Below are 20,829 nucleotides of genomic sequence, written 5' to 3' on the forward strand. Positions count from 1 at the left end.
ATCCCAGAGGTATCTCAAATTCAATGTCCAAAACAGAGCTCATACATTTTTGGTTCATTTTTTATGTTTTTTTTTTAAGATTTTTAAAATTATGAATCTAAGAAGCATCAGACATGAATGTTTCAGTATATAAATGTTGAAGTTTATATTTAGCACTCTGTATTTTTCTGGCTTACCCAAAGCATTTTTAATACTTTTACATTTAAGGGAAAATTTGGACCATAAACATGTAAGCAAATCTAATAGCTGCATGCTCCCTGCAAATAGAGTATGACTGGCCAAATAATCTTACAAATGGTTTGAGAAGACAAAATAAGTTGGAGGTGGTAGAGAGCTAATAGATAGGATAGGGAAAAATGAGAGAGACTAGTTGCCAGATTGTAGTCCTGACCATGTTACTCTCCTACTAAATTTCTTGCACTCTGTATTACCTTTAGCATAATAATAATAATAACAATAATAACTTTTTATAGTGCTTTAAGGTTTGCAAAGTGCCTTACAAATATTAACTCATTTTATTCTTACAGCAATACTAGGAGGTGGGTGCTGTTATTCCCATTTTACAGATCAGAAAACTGAGGCACAGAGAGGTTAAGTGACTTGCCCAGGGTTACACAGCTAGTAAATATCTGCCAGCAGATTTAAATTCCAGCCACTTTATGCATTCTTCTTTTGTAGTTCTGCCAAAGATCCTTCTTTCTATTTCTCAAACATAATACTCTATATCCAATCTCTCAAGTCTGGAATAAACTTTCCCTCATTTCTTTCCCTTAGAATTCCTTGTTTCCTTCACTACTTGGCTTATGTACTACCATAAATTCCATTTTACTTTAGTAATTCATTTCTGTAATTTAGAAATTAAATCCCTGGCAACCAATTAAATATTCAGTCCAACCATAAATTTAACAATCACATCTTTGACAAGAAGTCTTTGCTGATTCACAACCCCCTTAGCTGCTAGAGCTAAGTCTCCTCCTCAAAGCACTATGTGAATCATAGCTATATACTCTTTATTTTTTCCTTAAATCCTTACCTTCTGTCCTAGAATCAACTGTTAAGGTAGAAGAGCAGCAAGGGTTAGGTAATGGGGGTTAAGTGACTTGCCCAGGGTCACCCAGACCTGGCTCTATTCACTTTAGCCACCTAGCTGCCCCTGTCTCTCCCACCCCCAACACACAATATACTTTTTTTTTTTAACCTTTACTGTCAGAAGCAAATTTCTCTCTCTCCAGTGTCACTTTTTTTTTTTAACATCTTCTCTCAGTGTCCTGGAGGTCAACTACCAATGAGTAAATTCAGGTATAGATGAGCCCTCAGAGAAAGGAAATTAAGGAACCAATGAGACAGGAAACGGATTTGACAGGCACTGCTCCCTGGGTGGCCCAGGCAAATTTAGAAACTATGACTGGTTCTTGAGATATGATGTGTGACAGTTGGTGGGTGGAGAAAACAGCTTATAAGGGGAGACCAGGCAGGAAGTTGAGGTCTTTGGCGTGAATGTGGAGAGTAGAATGGACCCTTGTTGGAGTTCAGCTAGAGGCCCATAAATGGCAACCGTAGATTAGAAAGTTAAGTATCCCTCTACTTCTCTCCTAACTTTCCCTCTCTTTACTACTACTTTGATTTAATAAAGTTATTATGCTATAAACAGCCTCATAATTTTAAATATTATATTACCTTCCATCTTAGAACCAAAACTATGTATTGGTTCTAAGATAGAAGAACAGTAAGGGCTAGGCAATAGGTGTTAAGTGACTTGCTCAGGGTCACACAGCACAGCTAAGAAGTGTCTGAGGTCAGATTTGAACCTAGGACCTCTCGTCTCTAGGCCTGTACAGCCTGTACAATATACTCTTTATGTGTCCATGTGTGCATCATTTATCTTTTTTGATAGACTCAATATTTGCAGGATAGAATCATTTCTTTCTTTGCCTTTGTATCGACAGCTATTTATATTGATCTTTATATCCTAGTTCTAACATAGTTCTGGGCATCTCATAGGTGCTTATTAAATGCTTTTTGATTAATTGATATTCTGAAAAAATTTGATAATTGTTGCTTAATTATTTCAAATTTGCAGTTTATGTGATGCTTATTTTTTTGTGGATTTTTAGAATAGATGATTCTTACTTAGATGTTCATTGTAAAACTTAGATGTTCCAAAGGAATTGCTTGGTTCTAAACATGTAGTATTCCTCTCCCTCCCCCTTTATTTTTTCATACCATTGAACCACAATTCTGTTACACTAGAAACTTGGAGAGTGATCTGGATAACCAGGAACAATGAGTATTGAAAAGAGATTTTAGTCTAAACAGAGAAATCCAGGCAAGTGCATGAGGATATCCTACAATTAAGCCAACAAGCAATAACTTAGTGCTTGCTATATTCCTAGCACTGTCTTAGGTGCTAGAGTACAGAGATATAGGGGATTCTAATCCTCTAAGAGAATATTCTTGAACAGATATTTATTTTTCACATGCAAACTTCTTCTGGAACTCTAAAGATAACTTATTGAAGCTGTGATTTGGGAGAAGTTTATATTTTGGTTGGTATGTTAACTTGTTTCAAGTGAGAAATTTGTCCTGGAGATGAAAGATGTTATTAAGCTTACACTTGTTATATTTTTAAATTTCTATAAGTATCTTTTGTTTATCATATTTGTTTATAAATATAAAATGTCCCAAGCTTTAAGTTTTAATAGCTTAAAACTAGTCTAATCCTTTTTTTAACCCTTACTTTCTATCTTAGAATCAATACTGTGTATTGGTTCCAAGGCAGAAGAGTGGTAAGGGCTAGGCAATGGGGGTTAAGTGACTTGCCCAGGGTCACACAGCTGGAAAGTGTCTGAGATCGGATTTGAACCCAGGACTTCCCATCTCTAGGTCTGGCTCTCAATCCACTGAGCCACCCAACTGCCCCCTAGACTAAGCCTTTTGAGACACTATATATATATATATATATGTATATATATATATATATATATATATATCCTTTCCCACAAAGTTGTCCCATGTAACAAAGAATAAGAAATAAGGAGGAAAAGGCATTTAAACAAAACTCTTCAACTTATCATCTAAGTAACATTATTTATAGTTTTCCATATCTATTGTTTCCTACCTTTGCAAAGAAGGGAGGGAAGTACGTTTCCTTTTGTCTTCTTCAGGGCAATATCAAGTTTAAATTTATGAAGAATTATAGAAGTGATTTGACTGTGAACTTTTATGAGAAGAGTAGTATGAAATCCAAAAGGATTCTAGATTTGTGATCTTCAAAGGTGATGCTGCGGCATGACCCCAGGGAGTTGTGTGATCAACCGATTGGAAGGTGGGAAGATAGTTTGCACTTGATAGCCAGTCGTGGGACTTCTTTCCAACACAACTAAAGCTATACCCAGCATCCCCACTCTGATCCCTCCTTCTGCTATGCAGACTCCAAATTTTCCCCTTTCTTTCAAGCTTGTCCTTAGCCTCTTACTGTGATTAACAACTTAGGTTTGCACAGCAGCAGCTTTTCAGGCTCCAATGGGAAGAAACTGCCTGTCCAGTTACCTTGTAGCTGTTGCAGGTGTTCTTAGGAGGCCCTCTACCTTTTTCTTTTGGGTAGTACAGAATGAGTCCCATAGAATTAGCAAGCTTGGATGAGTTTCAGGTTTCATTGTAGACATCTTTACATTACCTTTCCCTCCAAATCTATTTCTTTTCTGAATTTCCCTATTATTATTTGGAGCATCACCATCCTTCCAGTCACCCAGGCACAACTGCAGTGTCAACTTCAAAGGATTCCTTGCTCTCCTTCATCTTGTATATTTGAGTTGCCAAACCTTCTCATTTCTCTTTCTAAAATATCTCTTTCAGCTGTTCTTTTCTTTCTATTCATGTAACTACCATCCTAGTTTAGAACCTCATTACCTTTCTCCTGGACAAGAGCCTCCTATTGTTTTTTTTTACCTCTAGTCCCTCTTTAATTAATATTTCACCTAGTTGTCAAAATGAATTTCCTCAAGTGAGGATTTGATCATATCATTTCCCTACTCACTAAATTCCAGTGGCTCCCTATCAACTCTAAGATGAAGTAATCACCTAATTATTTCATCTTTATATCATTCTTTTAAAATCTCTATTTTGTTCTAAATTTGATAATGGAGAGAATTACTTATATATTAGTACATCTATATACTTTACAGCAATGGGTACTGGACTTGTGATTTCATTTCATACTTATAAGGAAACTCTTCTTGATTCTAAGACTAATCCCTCCATTCATACTGTTATATTAAATAAATAAATATATGATGTGTGGTTGCATGATCAAAAAAATTTGAAGCCCATTGTTTAGAGTGAACCTATGGCACGTGTGCCAGAGTGTGATAGAGGGGACTGCTTCCCTCCCCCTCTCCACATGTGTCTAAGAACATTTTTCATATGATCTTCCCCTCTGCTCAGTAGCCCAGTGGGAGTGTTTCCTCCTTCCCTTGTCTGGAGTAAGACAGGGGGCTCACATGGGGCACAAGGGTTGCAGTTTGGGCAATCTGTCTCTAAGGTCTCTAAAAGGTTTGCCATCACTGGTCTAGAAGATAGTGAAGTTTCCTGAAGGGTATATTCCTAATTACTTGGTTTTGTGATTATATTGTAGTGTACCATCATGTAAATTTAAATGTTCTATTAACTTATATTGCAAATTATAATGCAATGGTTAATATGTTTAAAATAGTTATAATTTTTAAAAATGTATAATTTCTTTTGTGACAGGTGATGGAATATCTAATTGGTGGAGATGTCAAATCTCTCTTACATATATATGGTTATTTTGATGAAGAAATGGCTGTAAAATATATTTCCGAAGTAGCACTAGCTCTAGATTACCTTCATAGACATGGAATAATCCACAGGTAAAGGCAGACTTAATTTTAGTCTCTGTAAATATTTATCTGACAGTGTGATAGTTTATACTACAGTACTATATTGAATGTATTTTGGAATAATTACTTATAATTAATATAATTATTACCTATACAGTGAGAGACTTAAAAGTTTACTAGTAATCTGGATGGATTTGTGAATTTGCTTTATTATTCCATTATATGCATATTATTGCCTGTTCTGCAACATTCCTCTTGCTGCTTTGGAAGAATTACTAGGGCCATAGCATAGCATTTATTGGAATGGTATTAAATGCTTGATTGTGCTGCCTCCTAAAGGGCCTTGCACTAATCTAGCTAGTCTGTTATTTTTAGTGAATTAGGCTTGATAGAGCAGAATCTCTTAATCTTAGTGTCTTTTTTTTTAACCTCACCAGTTCTATCAACTCGTATTCCCAAATACGAGTTTTTTTTGTTTTTGTTTGTTTTTGTTTTTGTCCTTCTGCCTTCTCTAAAGAGATAATAAGAAGGTCATATAAGTAAAATTGGGTTGGAACCTAATACAGGACATATATAGTTCAAAACAAACTCAGGGATGACATCAGTAGATGGCATCTGTCTTAGCTTAGATATTCAGAGTGGCAAGTGCAGAGAATATTTTGTTGTTGAGATGTGATCATTTACCTAATGCTTTTTTAGGTGGGATTTTTAGAAAGGTAGGATGTAAATACATGTATTTTGGAGAGAGTTAGAAGACTTTTAAGTCATAAGAAGCTGGCCTTGCCAGTATTTATGAATTACTTTCCATTTTCTTTTGAGAGATTTGTATGTTCTTTCTAACTTTTCTAACTAACTAGATTTGTGTAAAATTTTTTTTTTTTACTCACAGGGATTTGAAGCCAGATAATATGCTTATTTCTAATGAGGGTCATATTAAACTGACAGATTTTGGCTTGTCCAAGGTTGCTTTGAAGAGAGGTAAGAAAATATTTGGTAAACTAAGAAGAAACACATAGACATTTTCAATTATATTTTATTGTTTTGACTTTTTTTCTTGGTTAGTTTACACTTGTAAAGAACCTCATGATTATTACTCCAAGGTATAGTGGAAAGATCTTATATCTTCCATTAAAGATGAGTCATGAGGAAACTGCTTATCTCGTAATTTTAGGTCTTTGCTGATAAATAATATAGAAGAAGTCACCTGATTGGCCAATATGGGGTCAACTTTCAGATAAGACATATGGGTTGCTTGACATGTGTAATTGTGAGAAAACCCCTTGTATCAATCTTTGGATCTCATTGGGTCAGCATAACCTTAGTCCTTAGCAAAGGGCCTCTCAGCAGGTAGAGGTGATCCAGCTTCCCAGCCACATGGAGCCAGTTGCAAAAATGAACTGTAAGCATTGTGTGGATATTACAAGGAGATTGGTTTCAATTAAGGTAGAGAATAAACTTCCTCATGGTTAGTGATGTTCAAAATTGGAATGGGTTACTTCAGAAGTAATGAGTTCCTTTGAATTTAGAGTTTTTAAGAAGATATTCAATGATTCATTGGAGATATGGAGGTGGAATCCATGATTGGAGAAGGGATTGGATGTCATTGCTTTTGACTCAAAATTTTGGAATTCCTGCACAATCACTGTAGTCTTAGGATACTTGGTTTCCTGCTGATTTTAATGATATTTAAAATCAGAGCTGGTCTTTGGCCTTTAGCCAAGCATCAAGAAACATTTACAATTAACTAGCACATGAAATCATAGTATTATATATGGAAGGGACTGAGAGTTCATCTATTCCAAACTACTCAATTTACAGAGGCAGGCACTGAAGTCCATGGAGTTTAGATGAGCTTCCCAAGATCCCACATGTAATTTGATCTCCAATCTTTTGGATTTAGTTAATGCTCTTTGCCTTGTACTATGTCTTCCAAATCAGCTCTGAGCAGTGGTCTCCATAAGACAGGAGATGGTATCTGTGCATGCAGTTCATGAATAAGAATTGACATGATCTACACATCACATCAGAGGGAATGGGCATGAGTAATAGCAGCCAGTTCCCACACCCACTCATCGCATTGATCTCTCATATATTTGCAGGCCATTGATATAATTCTTTTTCTTCCTATGGAAGAAGCTAAAGGAAGGGACTTGGATGAAACAGAGGTTAGGAAAGTACTGAGAATAGCTAGTGAAATATTAACACAGGTAGCTATTAGACCTATTCTTTTCATCAATGATATAGGTAAACTCTTCATCCTAGGTGCAGAAGTCTGCTTCTAATAACACTGGGCTGTTCAAGGGTCTTTCTACTGAAAGGGCATCAGTAGCTTCACAATATCCTGGAGAAGTAAGCATGGATAGAAGTAGGAATGGACAAATAAATGGCACGTCTCTAGTCAGTGAAATGGAAATACATCATATTACCATGATTCAAGTCTACAAGCTCCATTCTCCCCTCTCTATTAGGCAGTGACGAGTCTGAGTAGGGGCAAATAAACACAGAATTATTTAAAAGTTCACAATCTTTGGCTTGTCCAGGCTCAGCTCCCAAGTGAGGTAGTTTAGAAATGAAATATTTGATCCAAACCAGGTAAGGTAAATGGGTGGGACTTTGTAGGATCCAGTTTTAAACGCTCTTGGTTTATGTTTCTTCTGATGTCAGGACTGAGGCAAAGTGGTCAGAGTCCTAACATCCACTTGAGTGAATATCAAAGGAGAAGTCAGGCAAGGTCAAGAGGAATTGACCCCTGGAAGCCTTGGAGACCCTTCCTAGCACTCAGGTCCAGCAGAGTACTGGATTCTCTAGAAAAAGGGTCAGCTTTTGGGCTATGGCATCCAAGTCATTTATGCTGACATTAAACCCCTAGTTGTTGAGCACTCTGGTACTCACAGATAACCAGGTAAGAATTTCAGCTTAGATTAGTTGTTCTTTTAGAAGAAAAGTTTGGTTATATTAACTTCACAGTGAATTGATTTAGTTGGCTAATATTATATTCCTGTTTATTCCTTAATTGTGACATACTGACCTCTCCTGGTACATTGCTATTCCACAAACTAGATTGTTTAGAGGGCTTGTTGGGCTTTTTCAAGGAAGTGACTATTAACTTAGTGACAGATGAACATTTAAAATGAATTAATGTAGCAATATTTCCTCTATTTGTTTAGAGATTAATATGCTGGATATTCTTACAACACCATCAATGCCTAAGCCTAGACAAGACTATTCAAGAACTCCGGGACAAGTTTTATCTCTCATCAGCTCTCTAGGATTTGTAAGTGTTTGACTAAAAAGATTTGCAAAACCCACCCTCTTCCGAACTCACATTTAAACATTTTTCAAGAGTTTATATACCATACTTTAAAAAACACTTGATCAAAATTAAGACAATTAAAATTTAAAATATACCAGAGAATTCTAGCCAAATGTTTTTTTATACATAACTATAATTGTTCTGCTTGTTAGATTTTCAGAAGTGATTGTTTTTGTGTATATTTTTTGTTTTGTTTTGTTTTATTATAGTACACACCAAATGGTGAGAAAATGCAAGAAACAACTGAAGCTATTTCAAGCCCTGTACCTGAAGTTTCACAGCTTTCTAAGGGCTCTTCTTGTGCTATGTCTATAGATCAAAATGATAATGCTCCATGTTCAAATAACCTTCAATCATGTGAGTATATAGAAATATGTCAATAAAATAATTTATAGTGTATTGCACATAAGATTTTCATTAAACATTCACTGAACGGAAGGTTTAAGTCAAAAATAATGTTTTACTGGCCAAGAAATAGAGTGATTGATCACTGGAACAAATTAGGTACACAATATTCATAGTAAATGACCATAATAATCAAGTGTTTGATAAATCCAAAGATCTAGGATTTAGGGGCAAAAACTCAATTAGTTGAAAAAGATTGCTGTACTAATTAGAAAACAGCTTAGCAGAAACTAATCATAGAGTATCATCTCCCTGCACATAAACCAAAGTAAGGTCAGAGTGGGTGTATGACTTAGACATACAGGATAATATAAGAAAATTAGGAGAACTTGGAAAAATGCATGTGATCAATGGATAAGGGATAAGTTTATAATGTAATGAGAGATAAAATTACAGCAAGTTTCTCTGATAAAGGCCTTATTTCTCAAATAGATAGACGACTAAACCAAATTTATAAAAATAAGTGCCATTCCAATTGATAAATGCTCTAAATCACTACTGAATAGAGAAATGCAAATTAAAATAACTCATATACATGGCTAACATGTTAGAAAAAAGAAAATTATAAATGCTTGAGGGGATATGGAAAAATAGATATACTAATACACTTAGTGGAATTTGTTCATGGGTCCATTCATTCTGGAGAACCATTTGGATCTATACCCAGAGAGCTATAAAGCTGTGTTTACCCTTTGACCCAGCACTACCACTACTAGGTCTGTATCCTAAAGAGGTCAAATGAAAGGGAAAAGGTCATATGATGTACAAAAATATTTATAGGAGTTCTTTTTTTGTAGTGGCAAAGAATTGGAAATTGAGGGAATGACTGAACAAGTGATTTTGTGATAGAGTACTATTGTGCTGGAAGAAATGAGGGCAATGATTTAAGGAAAAAAGGGAAGACATAATACAAGTTGACACAAAGTGAAGTGAACAGAACCAGGAGAACATTGTACATAGAAACAGCAATATTTTAATAAGGATTATTTATGAAAGATTTAGCTACTGTGATCAAGACACCAATCCAATAGAATTTCAGAGAATTCATGAAGAAAAATGCTATACTCCATTAGTTGAAAAAAATTGCTGGAATAATTGGAAAGCAGTTTAGCAGAAACTAATTGTAGAGTATCATTTCACTATACATATACCAAAGTAAGGTCAGAGTTGGTATATGATTTAGACATACATAATCTGAGTACAGAGTAAAAGAGACTTTTTAAATTTTCTTTATTTTTCTTGCTTTTTTTTTGCAACACAACTAATATGGAATGTGTTTTGTGTGATTTCACATGAATAATTGATATCATATTGCTTGTTCTCAATTAGTGGAGGGTGAGGGATGGAGAGAATTTGGACCTCAAACTTCTTTAAAATGAATATTTAAAATAAATATTTTTCCAAAAGCAGTGACATAGAAATCAACAAGACAGGATAATACATTGAACTTGAGCTTTTAACATTGGCCAAAAAAAAGGAAGGTGAGATTTTTTTGATGATAGAATCAACAGATTTGGCAGCAAATTCAGTATGGAGAGATAGCGAGAGTAAAGCCTCTAGGATGATGCTTACCTAGGTTGAAAGCCTGAATGCCTAGGAGAATGAAGTGCCTTTGACAATAATAGGAAAATTAAGAAGTGGGAGGAGTTTTGGAGTAAAGATAATGAGTTCATTTTGGATGAGTTGAGTTTAAGATATATGAGACTTCTAGTTTGAGAAGTCCAGTAGATAGGTGATGTGAGACTGGGTCTCAGGAGAGAGGTTAGGACTAGATAAATAGATCTGAGAATTATCTGCTTAGAGAAGTTAATTGAATCCCCATGGAAACTGATGAGATCATCAAGTTAAATAGTTTAGAGGGAAAAAAGAAGACCAATAAACAATTTGTGGGGGACAGAATCCACCTTTAGTGGACATGACCTGATGGAAGATCCATTGAAGGAAATTGAGAGAGTGGTCAGATGGGTAGGTCAGAAAATTAAAGTAGAGGAGTGTCTTAAAAAATCTGAAGAATGGCAGAGCCAAGATAGTGAAGTAGCAGGATGGAAAGCCAGAACCCCTCTGAGAATCCCCTCAAACCAGTCTTAAAACAGTGGAGTCATAAAACCAATAAAAGGGTGGAGTGAAATAACTTTCCTACAGAAAACAATTTGAAAGGTAGACAGAGAAGGTCTATTTCATTCGGGTGAGAGGGGAGCCAGAAGTAAAATTGCACAGAGGAATACACATCACCCAACTCGCACCTATTGCTTTAAGTTCTGAACGTGGGCATAAGCCAACTTTGTGACCCCAGATTGGGAAGGGGAGGAGAGGTTTAGGACAAAAACTGGTTGATTAGTCCTGATTTGCTCTAAATGATGTATTTGTCCCTATTAACAGATCTTGATTTAACTTTGGATTTTCGTTATTCTTTTTCAGCTTCTAAAGAATATTTTACCAGTCTTTGGGAATATATTTATAAATTGTGTGTGTAGTGACCAATATGTATGTTGGTCAGAAAAGGCTAGTATTGTTTTGAATTAAATGTTAATGTTATATAGGAAATAATTATCTAGCATAGATGGTTTTATTTTGTGGATTGTTGGGCAAAGGGAGAAGTCTAGTTAGATTAAAACAAAAGAAATACAAGCATAAATTTTAAATTTCTTATTGAAGAACGTGAACTTTCAATATTTCTTCATTTCAAGGTCTTGATAATGCTGTTTTAAACCCTGGGATGCCGGTGAAGTATCTAACTCCCAATCTACTACAATCCAGAAACACCATAGGTACTTCTAGTACCAGTAGCCAGTCTCACACTTTTGTGTCCAGTTTGGAATCTGAGTGCTGTAGTAGTCCCAGATGGGAGAAGGACAACCAGGTTAAAGTAGCACTTTTACCTTTCTCCAATAATATTATATATTATGTAAATTATAGTGGCATACTGCATAGTTCTTCATATTTAATCTGCAAGATGAATATTCTCTATTCTCTGACTAGTCAGACTATTCTCTATTCTGCTAATGATTCTCTGGTCTTGAGTGTTGGGTGAAATCCTTTTATAGATTGTCTAATAAAATATTTTCTGAAATCATTTTTCCTAGCTTAATTTTTTTTTATTTAAAGATATTTTCCAATTATATGTAATAATAATTTTCAACATACATTTTCCAAAATTATAAGATCTAAATTGTCTTCCTCCCTTCTCTTCCCCCCAACCCCCCTTGGAGAAGGCAAGCAATTTAGCTTGATTTTTTTATTTTGCCAATTGCATGTAATAACAATTTTCCACATATGTTTCCTAATGTTATATAATTCAAATTGTCTCTATTCCTTCCCTCCCCTGTCCCAGAGCTGGTAAGCAATCTGACCTAGATCATATTTCCATATTGTTAGTTTTTGTAAGAGAATACTCATGAAAACAAAATTCCCAAAGAAAAATCCAGAGAAACTAAAGTGAAAAATTACATGCTTTGATCTGCATTCCAACTCCAACAGTTATTTCTCTGGAGGTGGATGGCATTCTTTGCCATAAAGTCCCTCAGAATTAGACTGGATCATTGCATTGCTGAGAGTAGCCTAGCTTAATTTTGATTGAATATGATCGATTTTATAGCCCTTAAATTTTTTAAATTGTTATTGTTTCACCTCTAGGCTAAGGTCTCGACATTTTCCATGTGATATTTTAGAATGATTAAGTTGGTTTGATTATGATAGCTACACTCTCCACCTTAAAAAAATTCATGGTATTTATAAATATTAGTGATTAAAAAGAGCAATATTAAGCTTAGTTCATGTGTTTCTTAGAAATCACAGGAGACCCATAGATGTTTATTAGACTCTTATTTCCTTTCTTCCAACATTTGTGTCTATTAATGCAGATTATTGTATAAGTACAATTAGATATAATTTAGCATGTGATTCTTTTAAAAAAAATTTATTTGATTAATTCAGAATATTTTTCCATGGTTACCTGATTCATCTTCTTTCTCTCTCCTCCTCTCACCTCCCTCCCATAGCCCATGAGCAATTCCATTGGGTTCTACATGTGTCATTGATCAAGACCTATTTCCATATTATTAGTATTTGCACTAGGGTGATCATTTAGTCTCCATCCCCGAACATATCCCCATCGATCCATGTGATCAAGCAAATGTTTTTCTTCTGTGTTTCTACTCCCACAGTTCTTTCTCTGGAGGTGGATAGTGTTCTTTCTCATAAGTCCCTCAGGATTGTCCTGGATCATTGCATATTGTGAACTTTAAATTACTCCACCCTACTTAAACCTTACTTTATGGGAAGATAAAGTTGTAATCTCTTGATTGAACAATGAAGGTACTTAGCTCTTACCTTATAGTGAAGCTAGAACTTTAAGCTAAGTCTATTTTTAGAGCTTAATACAAAAAAGGTTTAAGTAGGGTGGAGTAATTTAAAGTTCACAATTGCTACTAGTAGAGAAGTCCATTACATTCGATTGTGCCCCAGTATCTCTGTCTCTGTGTACATGGTTCTACTGGTTCTGTTCCTTTCACTCTGCCTCAATTCCTGGAGGTCTTTCCAATTCACATGGAATTCTTCCACTTTATTATTCCTTTTAGCACAATAATATTCCATCACCAACAGATACCACAATTTGTTCAGCCATTCCGCAATCTAAGAGCAGCCGCTCATTTTCTAGTTTTTTGCCTTTACAAAGAGCACAACCTGGTATGTAATTCTTAAGGTCTGCATTTAAAAGTTAAATAAGATGGGATTTTGTGTTATTACCAGAGGTACAAGAACTGTAGCTAGTAATGAAAATTTCCTCCATCATAACAGGAGAGAGAAAAGCAAACCAACAAACCATGAGAAGCTAGAAGAATTGAGAATCTCTACCCTCAATAAAGAAAGCTTATTAAGAGGAAGCTAATTCTACACACTGTACTTAGCACAGTAGTCACTTTTTCTGACCTAAAGAGCTTTTAACCACTAATTTAATGCAATTATTTAGCAAGATTATTTTCTCAACTTTGTTTTACATTAATTTGCATGTTTAGGTATTAAACTGAATTTTACCAAAGTGAAATTAAAATTTATAATGATCTTTACTTCATGAGAGGAAATCATTATCACCTCCAGCCACCAACTTGACTTGAATCAGGAAGAACTGGGTTCAGGTATCTGTCTCCTCATATTAGCTGTGTACTTGAGCAAACTGAATGACCTTTTAATGACCAGATAACTCTCTGAAGAAATGCAACTGGCACATGTATGTGATGATTAGTTTCCTCACCAAGAATTCCCTACATTGATAAAATTGCAATTCCAGTACAGATGAAACCAGTAAACATATGAGACAAACATATAAGTAACTGTTGAGATAGCTCTCTCTATATACCTGAAAGTTGATGGTATTTATTATACAAGAGCATCCTGAAATAATGGATAGAGGACTGGGTTCCAGTCCTATCCTTGATACTCAGTGGCCCTAGGATTATAAGGTGCAGAGAATGTATTACCAGTTCCGGGTAGAGGGAATGTGTTCCCCCAGGAATTCTTTCTAAGGGTAGCACAGTAGGCCCAAACCTTATCAACATCCTTTGAAATATTATTTTCAAAGTTTCTCACTAAAATTATTTTCTTGGTATTTTTTCTTCACTTTCAGTGCTCAACTACTCTTGAAGTCATTAGCTGTCTTAGTAGGTGCTTCAACCTGCCTCTAGCCTCTCTCCTCTTTAATTTCTTTCACACCACCAAGTTAATTTTTCTTTTGTCTAGATTTTCTGTTTTAAATCCTTCAGTGGTTTCCTATTATTTGCCATATGTTTTAGCCTTCTGCAACTTTTGTGTCTCTCTATCTTTTCCTTTCTTTATCTATACTACACCCTGCCACATATCCTCCCTTTATCCAAAATGTACTCCCTGCTGTCAGATGCATGAAGCATTTGTTTTCTGTACTTTGACTCATTTTTGCATTTCCTATCTGACACACCAGTTCCCCCACTAACTCCTAATCCCCTTTTGTATTTTGAAATCCTACCACCTTCCAAGGTTCAGCTAAAACACCAGTTTTCAAGAAGTCTTTCCTGATCCTTCTACTTGGGAAGTATCTTTCTTTAATCACACAAAGCACACTGAACTCTCATGCTGACTTTTAAAATTTTCTAGTGTAGTTCTCATATGATTTGTATGTTTGTATATATATATGTGTTCTGTTACCTGCTGAATTGTAAGTTCCAAAAAGAAAGGAATCAAGACCTTTATGACTTTGAATCTTCTGTAAAGTGTAACATAATGCTAATGCATGTAAATGATTAGCAATTTTTATGGAAAGTTTATTTGAATGTGTTTGATGTGAAGTAATTTGTAATGGGTTGAGGTGAAATTATTAAATAAAAGTGTCATTCTTTTTTTCTTTAGGAAAGTGATAATGCCCTTGGTTCTATAGCTATGGAAATGAGTAATAATGCAGTGGAAAAGCCTTTAAGTACCAAACTTGTGAATGCTAAAGAAACCAAAAGTTTAAAGAAAAAGGATCTTGAGTCAGCCATTTCTCCAATTGGTATTAGTAATGGTTTCATATCTGCTGATGTTGGAACTGCCTCATCAATTACTTCAGAAGCCAAAAATCTGGTTAGAAAATGCCTTTCTGAAAATCAAGTTTGGGAAGCAAAAGGACATTCAATAAATAAAAGTTGTATGAGTGCTGAAACTGTGGAGCCTGGTTTCCAGCAGCCACATCATTTTTTAGTGGATTCTGGTAAAGATCATGAAGACAAAAAAGGCTTAAAGAGGAGCTTTAAATTAGTTGACTCTAGTCCTTGTGAGGAGATTATCCAGAACAAAAAAAACAGTTCAGAGTATAGAAGAAGTTATACCATCGATTTTTATTCAAATCAAGATACAGATTTGACATCTGACAATCACTGCCTTATGCTTTCTGTAGACAGAGGCCATCAAGTAGACTATGATAACAAGGATAATATTGTCACCAGTTCAGTATGTGAGCAACAGACACCAGAAAGTTCAGTTAATGAAATGATACAGAAAAATCTTATGTGTGAACTAGATGAAGACTGTGAAAAAAACAGTAAGAGGGATTCTTTGAGTTGTAGTTTTCTATATTCTGATGATGATAGAACTCAGAAAAGTATATGTATGGAATCTGATACTTCTTTCCCTGGGATGTCTATTGTCGAAAGCCCTTTAGCAAACCATTCCTTGGATCAAGATAAAAGTATTAAAGAATTTTCTTTTGAAGAATCAAAAATTGAAGATCTACTGGCTATATCACCAGGCTGTCAGGAAAATAACTTGCCCAGAGAGGATATCCAGGATGCTAAACTTAATGACGTGCTGGCCCCTTCTTCATCAGAAGTAGTAAAAGCTTTAAATCTATTTAAGAAAAATGCTGTTGCTTTTCGAAGTTACAACAGTCAAATAAATACATCCAATGCATCTGAACCTTCAAAAATGAGTATTGCTTCTTTGGAAAGAATGGACATCTCCTATGCTTATACTGGTTCTTATCCCATGTCATGTACCCCTGCTCAAAAAGATAAAGCATCTTTGGCATATCAGGTATGCATATAATTTTTTAAATTGAATTTTACTTTTTTTATTATAAAAAAATTTAACCCACAAAACATATAACAATAATACTACCTAATATTCGTATAACTTCTATTTTTTTTTCCATATTCTTTCACTTAGACCCTAGAACTCTGAGAAATAAGTAGTATTCTCATTTTGTGGTTGAAGAAACTGAAATATAGAGATCCTCAGTTAAGTTTTCAAGGTGGATCTATACTGCAACTAGTACTAAATTTTTTTCTTTAGTTGTTAAATTCAAAGATATTTTTCCCAATTACATGTGCTAATTTTCCATGCATATTTCCTGACATTATAAGATCCAGATTGTCTCCCTCCTTTCTTTTCATCACCTTCCTCCCCACCCCACCCTGCCCCACTCAGAGATGGTAAGCAATTTGATCTAGATTATACATATATCATCATGCAAAACATACTTCCATGTTGGTAATTGTTGTAAGAGCATATTCATATAAAACTAAAACTCTAAAATAAAGCTGTAAATAAACTAATGTGAAAGTATGTTTTGATCTGCATATGACTCCAACAGTCCTTTCCCTGGAGGTAGATTGCATTCTTTGTCATAAATTCTTTAGAATTGTACCAGATAATTGCATTTCTGAGAGTAAGTCTTTCACAGTTGATCATCATAAAATATTGCTGTTACTGTGTATGATGTCCTCCCAGTTCTGCTTATTTCACTCTGCATTGGTTCATGTACATCTTTCCAACTTTTTATGAAATCATCCTGCTCATCATTTCTTATAGCACAATAGCATTTCATCACCAACATATACCATAATCTATTCAGCCGTTCCCCCATTGATAGACATCCCCTCAATTCCCAATTCTTTGCCACCACAAAAATAGCCACTATAAATATTTTTTTACAAATAGGTCTTTTCAAATCAAGATACAGATTTGATATCTGACAATCAATGCCTTCTGTTATCTGTAGAAAGAGACTATCAAGTAGACTATGGTAACAAGAAGATCTTTTTATGATCTCTTTGGTATACAGACCCAGTAGTGGTATTATAGGATCAAAAGGTATGCACCATTTTATAGCCCTTTGGGCATAGTTCCATAAATAGTAATTTACTCTCCAGAATGGTTGAATCAGTTCACAACTCCACCAACAATGCATTATTGTCCCAATTTTGCCACATCCCCTCCAGCTTTATCATTTTTCTTCACTTTTACATTGGCCAAATTGATAGAATTATATTAATTTGCATTTCTCTAATTGAGTGATTTGTAACATTTTTCATATGATTATTGATAACTTTGATTTCTTCATCTAAAAATTGCTTGTTTATATACTTTGACACTTTGTCAACTGGGAAATGACTTGTATGTTTATGAATTTGACTTAGTTCTCTACAAATTTGAGAAACGAGATCTTTATCAGAGAAATTTTTAATAATCCCCCCAGTTTATTATTTTCCTTCTAATCTTGGTTACATTGATTTTATTTGTACAAAAGCTTTTTAATTTAATATAATCAAAATCATTTTAAGTCTTATAATGCTCTCTATTTCTTGTTTTGTCATACATTCTTCCCATCTCCTTAGATCTGTCAGGTAAACTATTTTATGTTCCCCTAATTTGCTTATGATATCACTCTTTATATCTAAATCATATACCCATTTTGACCTTATCTTGGTATGGGGTGTGAGTTAATGGTCTATACCTAGTTTCTGTCATTCTGTTTTCTAGTTTTTCCCAGCAGACTTTGTCAAATAATGAATTCTTATCCCAAAAGCTGGGATCTTTGGGTTTATCAAACACTAGGTTGCTAAGGTCATTTACTCCTGTACACAGTACATCCAATTTATTCCATTGATCTACCATTCTATTTTTAGCCAGTACCAGACTGTTTTGATGATTACTGCTTTAGAATACACTTGGAGATCTGGTGCGGTTAGGCCACCTTCCTTCACATTTTTTTCATTAGTTATCTTGATATTCTTGACCTTTTGTTCTTCTGTATGTATTTTGTTATTCTTTTTTCTAGTTCTAGAAAATAAATATTTGGTAGTTTGGTATGGCACTGAATAACTAAATTAATTTAGGTACAATTGCCATTTTTATCATATTAGCTGAGCCTATCTATGATCAATTAATATTGTTCCATTTGTTTAAATCAGACTTTATTTGTATGAAAAGTGTTTTGTAATTGCGTTTGTATAATACCTTTGTCTTGGCAAGTAGATTCCCAAGTATTTTTAGTATTATTTTAAAGGGAATTTCTCTTTCTATCTCTTGATGCTGAACTTAGTTGATAATATATAGAAATGTTGATGATTTATGTGGGTTTGTTTTGTATCCTGCAACTTTGCTAAAGTTATTAATTATTTCAACTAGTTTTTTAGTTGATTTTTCAGGATTCTCTAAGTATACCAATATATCATCAGCAAAGAGTGATAGTTTTCCTCATTGCCTCCTTTAATTCCTTTAATTTCTTTTTCTTTTCTAATTGCTAAAGCTAGCATTTCTAATACAATATTAAGCAATAGTGGTTGTAATGGACTTCCTTGCTTCACCCCTGACCTTTTTGGGAAGGCTTCTAACTTATCTCCACTGCAGGGAATGGCCAATTTATTGCTATGCTTTCTAGTCTAGGAATGGGTGTTGTATTTTGTTGAAGACTTTTTCTGTATCTATTGAGATAAACGTGATTTCTGTTAAATGTTCTGATCGAGTGTTCTGACTCCCTGCTGTATTGTTTATTTCAAGTATGCCGTGCAGTACTTTCCATACTAGATATTTTGATTCTTTCCCAAACATTCTCTTTCCATTACAAAAAATTAATTCATAATTATGAATTATTTTAGAAATACTCATTTCTTGATAATCCTTTTATTTGAACACTCATATTTTTTCCCTCCTCTGAAAGGCAGCATCAGGTAGCTTAATTACACAGTGAGCTTAATGAAGTCCCTTTCCTCCTAAGTTTCAGTTTCCTCATTTCTTAAATAGGGCTAATAATAAGAATTGACTTGACTGTTTTATAAGGATTATTGTGTTATGAAGAGCAAATTGAATAATTCATATGAAATTATTGAGAAGACACTGGGAAGTTGTAAAGCATCATATATATATATAAAGTCTAAGAGGTTATACCTTTTTCTTTCTATTTATTCTATTGCCCTAATAACTTATTTATTCCCATTTTTAACAGGTCTTAGTTTTTTTAATCAGTTCTTATTGTTGGCAAGTTAATTCCTGAGCATGTTCTACCTGCTTCTTAGAAATCTAAATCAGGGTTTATAGGCTAGACTATTCAACAGGACCATGCCACCTTAAATGTCATTACTTAAATGTGAGTAGTATTTTGCAGTTTACAAAGTACTTTCATGTACAGTATCTCTTTGGAAGTTTACAACACATTTTAAAGTTTGTCAGCAAGTGCTGTTTTACAGTTGAGGAACCTGGGAATTAATAAGCAAGTTTCTGAAGGTCACTTAAATGACAGAGCTGGTTCTTGGAGCCAAGTTATTTTAAGGATCCAGGATCTTCTCTGTCAGACCATGCTGTTGATTGCATCATTCTGAAGAATTCCTGTAATACTCAATACTTATTCTTATAATTCCATTTTCAGGAGGGAGAAAATGTACTTTAACAATTATAATTTCACATAATCAAGCATTTATCAAGTACATGTTATATGTCTAATGGGCTGTCACTTAGCAACCCTTTGTGGTAGCAAAGTACTATTATATTTAAATATTAAAGAAGATTTTTATTATGATTCTTAAACTGTTTTAGCAGACTCCACTTCAAATAAAGTCAGGGACTCCATACCGAACCCCAAAGAGTGTGAGAAGAGGTGCAGGCCCAGTGGATGGTGGACGTATTCTTGGAACCCCTGATTACTTGGCACCTGAGTTGTTGTTGAGCAGTTCTCATGGTAAGAGACAAAAGCTCGGTTTATTTAAGTTTTTGTTATTACTTACGTGTACTTTAAGATACATTTTTTTCATTCTGCTTTGGGGTTTAAGTCCCAAATTAAAAAAAGATCAACTTAACACAATACTTTTTGCACGTAAATGACTTACTGTAGCACAGAACAAAGTAGCCATTTTTTTCCTTTTTTCGTACTATGTCATGCTATAGTATTATACATTGAAGACAGGGTAGCATGGGAAAAGTATTTGTCTTTCACTTTACAAAACACTAATTGTTTGCCATTTCTTAAAATGTCAGTTTTCTAAAGGTCACACACTCCTCTCTTGGCCTGTTCTACTTCAAAAATGGACAAGATAAATCCAGTTTCACTTGCAGCTTTAGCTTTATGATCCTATAATTTTAGGTTAAAAATTCTTAGAAAGCCTAGGCTAATTGGTTATTGGAGCTTGAAAGAATTTTGGAGAAGTGATCGAGAATAACTCCCCATTTTATCTACAAGGAAACAGGCCTGCCTACAACAAATACTATTTTGCCTAAGATCTCAGAGCTAGCACTAGAACCAAGCCCATTGTCCTGGTGGTTTTTATACTTTTTTTTTTAACCCTTACCTTCTGTCTTAGAATTGACACTAAGTATAATTTCCAAGGCAAAAGAGTGGTTAAAGGCTAGGTAGTTGAGGTTAGATGACTTGCTTAGGTCCTATAGCTAAGAAATGTCTGAGGTCAGATTTTAACTCAGGCTCTCCTAACAATAGGCCTACTGTTTTATCCCCTGTGTTACCTACCTGTCCCC

At 34.6% G+C, this 20,829-nt stretch overlaps 1 protein-coding gene across 3 annotated transcripts in view; it reads left to right on the forward strand.

The window, feature by feature from the left end:
• MASTL (microtubule associated serine/threonine kinase like) overlaps nt 1-20,829 on the forward strand; it is a 34,130-nt gene that overhangs the window by 5,466 nt on the left and 7,835 nt on the right. For 2 of the 3 annotated variants that reach the window (XR_008912418.1, XM_001375979.5), the window contains exons 3-9: nt 4,750-4,889; nt 5,749-5,837; nt 8,027-8,133; nt 8,382-8,529; nt 11,265-11,437; nt 14,956-16,116; nt 19,897-20,038. Coding sequence is in view for 2 of the 3 variants with exons in the window: in XM_001375979.5 (XP_001376016.3) it covers nt 4,750-4,889; nt 5,749-5,837; nt 8,027-8,133; nt 8,382-8,529; nt 11,265-11,437; nt 14,956-16,116; nt 19,897-20,038 (1,960 nt within the window). In the remaining variant the exon portion in view is untranslated. The remainder of the gene's footprint in view (nt 1-4,749; nt 4,890-5,748; nt 5,838-8,026; nt 8,134-8,381; nt 8,530-11,264; nt 11,438-14,955; nt 16,117-19,896; nt 20,039-20,829) is intronic. The other variant, XM_007504837.3, reaches the window with a different exon arrangement.

This window comes from Monodelphis domestica, chromosome 5, assembly GCF_027887165.1.
Source record: "Monodelphis domestica isolate mMonDom1 chromosome 5, mMonDom1.pri, whole genome shotgun sequence".
NCBI classification, from domain to species: Eukaryota; Metazoa; Chordata; class Mammalia; order Didelphimorphia; family Didelphidae; genus Monodelphis; species Monodelphis domestica.